The sequence below is a fragment of the Hipposideros armiger genome, unplaced genomic scaffold (genome assembly GCF_001890085.2).
Source record: "Hipposideros armiger isolate ML-2016 unplaced genomic scaffold, ASM189008v1 scaffold_821, whole genome shotgun sequence".
NCBI lineage: Eukaryota > Metazoa > Chordata > Mammalia > Chiroptera > Hipposideridae > Hipposideros > Hipposideros armiger.
This window is the reverse complement of record NW_017732171.1, coordinates 726409-733413: the sequence shown is the minus strand read 5'-3', so window position 1 is coordinate 733413 and position 7005 is coordinate 726409. Positions and strand designations below refer to the sequence as shown.

Below are 7005 nucleotides of genomic sequence, written 5' to 3'. Positions count from 1 at the left end.
TTAAACTCTTCTGCCCACAACTCCTTATCTTTTCTTCATGGTGAACTGCACTTGGGTGGCCCATAGATGCCTTTATAACTTCTCACAGAGCATTTCCAGCATCATATCATCCATGCTGACTGTGCCGATTATGGGCCTGAAGAACAGTTCAACAATGACATTGGCATTGATGAATCTCAGCAGGAAAAGTATACCATTCAGTTCAGTGATTCTGGCCTGGTGCATCCTGTATGTCGTCCTGATGTGTTCTCTAAGGATCTGCTGAGTTCCCCGCTGAAGTCCCTGAATGTACTTCACACACTGCAGACCTGGCAGGTCTGGAGGAGAAAACAGGAGAAAAATCTTTGTTATAAACAATTTACTCACAGAGTCCTTTGCTTGCTTTTTAAATATATCCATTTCTTCCCCTTCCCAAATTAAACAAGAGCTCAAGCTTCCTGATGAAAAGAGCTTTCTAGAGCCAGGATAAATGCCAAATCAGGTCTAAGTTTTCAGAAGCAATGCTTTCAAGAATGAAACATCATTAAATTATTCTTATTTAAGATCCACTGTATTTGTATCCTGACATGTAAAAACTGCTGGCCCTAAGCCAACAAATGCATGCGTAATTTAATATGACAGTAGAATATAGTTTAATTAATCACTACTCCAGTTCACTATCTGTGCAAATATAAAGAAAGTAAAATTATTTCAAGAAGTAAGCACTTTACCTTTTAACCTTTAAGTTTTATCTGTTGGAAACAGGCCATTGTACAATGACAAGAAGTTTTGCCAGATGACAAATATTTTACCATCCTCTCTTGAATTTCCCACTATTATACAATATAATGATTATCCAGCCAATAGTGGTAAACTTCATAGCCACAAATATGACTCACAATCTCATTTTAATTATTTGCCTGCAGGATTATTTTAGTCTAGAGTCCCATAATAATTTAAGAGAGAACGTTGGCCACTTAGCTCATTGTACCATAATTTCTGTATTCGGGAAGGTTTAAAAAAAAAAGAGTGATTCTAATGAGAGTTCCAAAAGACTCTTTTAAAAAATATTTTAAAGAGGTCTTTGAAAGCATTGTTTTACAGCCATTAAAAGGTTAAAAAGTAAACATGAAAACATTGTCACTTGCAACATGGTTCAAAAGTAACTTTTCAAATAAAGAACACATGACGTTCTTGTAGTACAGTGTGATATCCAAGTAAAACTGAGTGAAATACAATGCAAGAAAGATAAAGTGCCTGTAAGTTTAAGAAGGCGGTAAGAGAGGCTGCTTTTTAAAGTCCTTTGATCCTCCATGTTAGTCATATTACTATGAAGTCCTTTAACTTGTATTTAAGTAATGACCAATTTACCATTTGTTTAAATGTCAATGATGATTACAATCATTTCCCTTCTTTCACAAAATCCAACAGAAAAGTATTTGAAAAGCACCATGCTAATCATCACAGAGTAGCAGAGCCAGTCAGTGTCCTTTAAAAAATATCAATGGCAATAGAAGAGTCATTCCTACTATAGGCAAATACCAAATCTGATAAATAAAATGAGAACAAAAAAAGCAACATCTCTAGTGCATATTCCAATTCTGACTACCCTAGTCCACACATTAACATCCTCTACTACCTACAGCTCATTCTCCAGGCTTGAGATCCAATTTTATTGGGTTTGAATTCCACTGATGAGAGTAAGAAGAGGCTTGCATGAAACTGCATGGGAAATTTGAAGGTCCTCCAGACCTAGATTCATGGCTCATTAAAACTTCCTCTTGTGAACTCCACATCGCTTTCCTCTGCTTTCATACCACACCCTCCTTTTCCAACCCCCCCTCCCTGACTTGCCTTCAAAGGAGATTCAGGGAAGAGAAAAGGTGAAGAGATGGACTCCACAGTTAAAAAAAAGTTTAACCATAAAAATCAGGGAATAGAAAAAGATAAACAGCAAAGAAAGGATACACACTAAACAGGCATTACATTCCTCTCTGCAATATAGTGCATTTGTGTTTAAAACATACTCAGCTGGCTAAACTTATATTGGGAGGATTCGGAAAAGTAAAGCAAGAATAAGGGAGGTGTGTGCTTGCGTGCATGTGCGTATGTGTGCGTGTGTGTGTGAAAAGTATGCAAAACAAAGCAGAAGAAAAGGGAAACTAGTAACTAGTGGAATGTCAACTTCTGGAAGCTGAGCCGGTCTTACCTTTTTATTCCAACACAACAAGGCACATGGTAGATGTTTAATAACAGCGGCTGAAGGAGAAAACGGTTTCTCAATGATCTTAAAAACCACGTGAGGCACTTATTAGGAATGCAGATTTGCAGAACCTGGACCAGAGCTATTGAGTCAGAATCTCTAGGGGAGGAACCTGGAGAGACTAAACAAGCTTCCCCCTAAAGTGTTTCTATGCACAGGCAAATTTGGAAAACAATGATATAAGCAAAAGGTGACCTACAATGATCGCTGGGATGAGCTGAGGTCTCTAGGTCCTGAAATGTGAGTTCTAAATGAATGATTTTCCCACTAAATACTGTTCTATACCCCTTTCAAAAAAAATGCTGGGCAGGAGGCAAGGACATAACCAGAGACTCCTGGTGTCAGGAAAGAAGGCTGTGGAGGGACTATTATAAAAACTACCCCCAACTCAGGCTGCCTGGAGACTTCCAGCCCTCTGTGACCCTTTTGGCAGGATTCTGGTTGAAGATGACTCCAGTAGTAAGGAGGCAGATCCAGAAACACTAAGTCCAGTGTCCTGCCTGGCAGTGTCCCCAGGGGGTGGTCTCTCTACAGGTTCTTAACAAATGTTTCCCTTTCTTGCCAATCTTAGCCGAGTTCTTCCAACAAAGAAGTTCTAGTAAATTTCAAAGCTGGGATTCAGAAAGAGATGCTGCAGAATTTGCAGCGAACACAGACTTTTTTTAAAGCTATGCTAGTGGATTTACAAGACTAGAGGAGAAGGAATAGCCATGTCCCTTGAAGGCACAAACTTTTCTGTAGTAACAGAAAGCTGGAGAGAGAAGTACAGACCTCAACAAGATATCCCCATCCTCTAGGCTGAGTTTCTGGCAGCAGCCCACCCACGCGGAGTGCTTGGCTTCTTAAGTCCCCCAACCCCCAACTGTGCTGAGTTACTCGCTACTCTCCACTTTTGTTCAGACACTCCCTGACCACTGAAAGCTGTTCAGCGCCTGTGCCCTAGGTAGGCACTGCCCACCCCTCTACTGAGCAGAGAAAACCCAGAGCCCGAGGCCGGCGCCCTTACCCGGGTTAAAGAGCACGGTCCCCTTGAGGTAGGCGTACTCCTTGGTACTGATCCCCAGGCTCCAGCACTTAATAAGGAAGCCCTTGATGGCTTGGACCTCGGTGGCCCACGGCAAATGCCGCCCCTCTATGGGCGGTGCCAAGTGTGGCGGCAGCGTGTGGAGAGGGGGCGGCTCGTCGACCGCGGTCTCCCGCCGCCTGGTGGTGAGGATCCTCTGCAGCAGGCTGGGCTCCCAGGTCTCCACGGTCTCGAAGTTCAAGCGGTCCTGGGCCAGCTCGAGCATGAGCAGCGAAGCCCAGCAGCTGCGCACCAGCACCAGCTGCTGGTCCAGGGGCAGCACCTGGAAACAGGCTAAGTACTTGACGAAGCGCAGCGTCTTCAACAGACCTGCGGAGGCCGCCTCGCAGACCACCTGTGGATTCTTGAGGGCTACCAGCCGCTGCGCACCACACAAGGGATTCCACCAGGTGGCCCCCGGCTGCACCTCTGGAGTCGCGTGCGTTTGTTTTGCGCTGGTCGGCACATTGTACAGGATGCTGCCTTGCCGCGGGTGGTCTTCACCGCAAAGGCAGCAGCGGTACAGGAGCGCCACTGCCCTCTTGCCCCGCAGCTCCTCTCTGCCCCCCAGCCTTTGCGCGCAATAGGAGCGGTCCCGCCACCCGCCTCCCGGACGCGCCTCGGGTGCTTTCAGAGCCACGTGCGTTTGCTTTGCGCTTGTGAGCAAACTGTAGAGGATGCTGCCCTGCCGTGGGTGGTCTTCACCGCAAAAGCAGCAGCGGTACAGGAGCGCCATGGCCCGCCCGTCCGGCAGTCCCTCTCTGCCCACCGGGGGCTCTGCGCCGCAGTAGCAGCCCCAGCACTCGCCCCCCATACGCGCTTCGGGCGCCTCTGGAGCCTTCGGAGCCTCTTGCATTTGCTTTGCGTTCGTAAGGATGTTGTAGAGGATGCTGCCCTGCCGCGGGTGCTCTTCACCACAACAGCAGCAGCGGTATAGAAGCGCCACTGCCCTCCCACCGGGCAACCCCTCTCTGCCCACCGGGGGCTCCGCGCCGCAGGAGCAGCCCCAGCACGCGCCCCCCAGCCTCGCCTTGGGCGCCTCCACTGCTTCCGGAGCCGCATGCGTTTGCTTGGCGCTCATGAGTATGTTGTAGAGGATGCTGCCCTGCGACTGGTGGTCCTCACCCGCCATGGCCCGCGGTGTCCGCAGCCCAGCTCTGTCCAGTGGCAGCCGCCTGGGATCTATTTATACTGAGCGCGCACGCACGCGCGTCGGTCGTCTCCGTCTGGGCAAGGGCGCGGAGGGGGGAGCGTCTCTGCGCTCCGATGTGTTTGGCGGCGACTTCAACGGTTCAAAAGGGGCGGATGCTACTTAAAAGCTGGAAATAGAAGAGGGACGGAGGCGTGAGAACTCCTGGACACTTTCCTGTTTCCTCGCATCACACTCTTCCCTGCCTCTGGAAGGCCAAAGAAGAGAGCAGGGAACAGGTACATGGGGCACTGTTCCAACTCTTTCATTGAACCCTGGCATCTAATTTGCTCCCTTTGTTGGGAGGGCAGGGGTGCCTAAAAGGGGAAAAATATTTCTATGCCGTCTTTGCAAACTTTTATTGAATAATCAAACTTTCTATGATTTATATTTTATATATGGATAGGGAGGTTTGGTTTTCAGGGACCTTGAAAAACATAGACCATGGACCAGCACTATCAGTGTCATATGGGAACTTGGTAGAAATGCCTAATCTCTGGCCCCAACCAGACCTTCTGACTGAATCTGCATTTTTAACGAGGTCTCCAGGGGATTTGCATGCACCTTAAATTTGGAAAAGTGGTGGTCTAAGGACGCTATCATAAGCGTTTTGTTTAATTCTATTAATATTTATGAGCACCCACTGTCTTAGATGCTGTGTTAGAGAGCTAGGGGCAGCGACCAGGATGTCAAAGTGGCTAATATTTGGGAATATAATAATCACAAGGGGCTAAAAGTTTGCTACAGTGAGAACTTTTGGATTCTTCTAGAGATATTACATTGGGTAGATGTGTAATCAACATTTCTTCTCCCACCCTTCCTAAGTGAATAATGAGAAACACAGGTTTCAGGAAACCTGGATTCTCAGGTCCTCACTTATCACACAGCTTTTTTCCTTGAGTTTTATACAGGCACTGAGATCAGTGCGTCTCCCCACATCACCACCTGCCCCTTGTGTAACTAGCTGATTGTTTCACCAACCAGCTGGGTAACTTCAAAATCACAACCCTTTAGTCCTTGAATGCCTCATCTCTAAAATGGGACGTATATGATCTCTTGGTTCCAGGACTGAAGACATGGAGCAGGGAAGTGGACTGGTGTGCACCAGCTAGCATAGGATCCCCTTTCTCTTTTTTTAGTTTCTCTGGGACCTGAAATTCTAAGCCTAAGAGAAAAACCTAGAAAATGTTTCTTTTGCATTCAACCTGAAATTTTATTCTACCTGTGAGAGGCCCTATAACACAGTGGCAAATCTCTAGCACTGGCACCAGATTGCCTCAATTTTCATTCTGGCGCTGACACTTTGTAGCTCTGTGGCCTTGGGCAATGTATTAGTTTTCTATTGCTGCTGTAACAAATTACCACAAATTTAGTGACTTCAGGCAACATAAATTGATTATGCTATAGTTCTGGAGGCCAGAACTCTGAAACCAGTTTCACTGGACTAAAATCAAGGCGACATTTCTTCTAGAAGTGCTAGAGGAGAATCAATGTCCTTGCCTTTTCCACCTTCTAGAAGCTTCCTCCATTCCCTGACTCCTGGCCACATCACTCTGACTCTGCTTCCATCTCTTATAAGGGTCTTTATAATTACATTGGACATACCCAGATAATCTAGAATAATCTCTCCACCTCATAATTGTTAAATCCCATCTGCAAGTCCCTTTTACCATGTAAGCTAACATATTTGCAGGTTCTGAGGAGGAGGACATAGACATCATTGGGGGGCATTATTTAGCCTTTTAGAGGAAAGTTGCTTAAGCCACCTATACCTCAGTTTCCTTATTTGTGAAACGTGAACAGTAGTCTCTGTGAAGTAATCCATGTACATGAGTTACTTCATGTAAAATGTTTGCTTGGTACATGATAAGTATCCCCTCCTTTTAAAGATAATGTGGGGTAACTTCAGGGTTAGAAAGTGATACTACACACCAGCACCACCATTATTCTCTCCTAGGGAAAGCCACCCTCACCCTCCACCCAGAAGCTGTCTCACTTTCTTCTTCATATCCACATTTCTTGGCCCAGACTCAAAATACTGAATGGGTTACCTGGTCCACACAATAATGTATTAGGGAAATGTTATCTCATTGTCCATTGCATCATTTGCAATTTCCAACATTCAAGCTACTATTTTGAGTATGCCATTGCTGTTTCTACAGTCTTCCTGCTTGATGAAGCCACCAACCAACCTAGCTGAAAACCCGGCTGCCTCCGTACCACCATAACTTGCCAGGGCTAGTTCCTTTTCACTATGTTACACCATTTTATTTTCTTCCTAACACTTATCCAAATCTGATATGATTGATTTGTTTAGTTATTTCATGTTGGTTGATTGTCTCCCCTTTCTACTAGTATAAAAATCCCTTGAGGGCAAGGTATCCCAGACACTAGAATAATGCCTGGCATATAATAGGTGCTCAAGAATATATCTAGGGATTAGACAGCATAAATAAGTAACTACAATATTGCCACAGGGACATGAAAGACAGTTCGAGGAATATAATTATG

At 45.6% G+C, this 7005-nt stretch overlaps 1 protein-coding gene across 1 annotated transcript; it reads right to left on the bottom strand.

Annotated features, from left to right (window-relative positions):
• Positions 1–4437, bottom strand: NR0B1 (nuclear receptor subfamily 0 group B member 1). The gene is made up of 2 exons (XM_019628990.1): positions 3249–4437; positions 1–317 (listed from the first exon to the last, which is right to left on the bottom strand). Exons 1-2 carry the CDS (start codon positions 4435–4437, stop codon positions 73–75), a joined length of 1434 nt encoding a protein of 477 aa, XP_019484535.1. The 3' UTR covers positions 1–72.
• Positions 4438–7005: the final 2568 nt, after the last annotated feature.

Bases quoted from the DNA above. Each gene is read 5' to 3' on its own strand.
- NR0B1 (XM_019628990.1), bottom strand. From the start codon at position 4,437: ATGGCGGGTGAGGACCACCAGTCGCAGGGCAGCATCCTCTACAACATA. The intron at 318-3,248 runs GTAAGGGCGCCG...TTTCTCCTCCAG, and splicing joins GACCGTGCTCTTTAACCCGG to ACCTGCCAGGTCTGCAGTGT.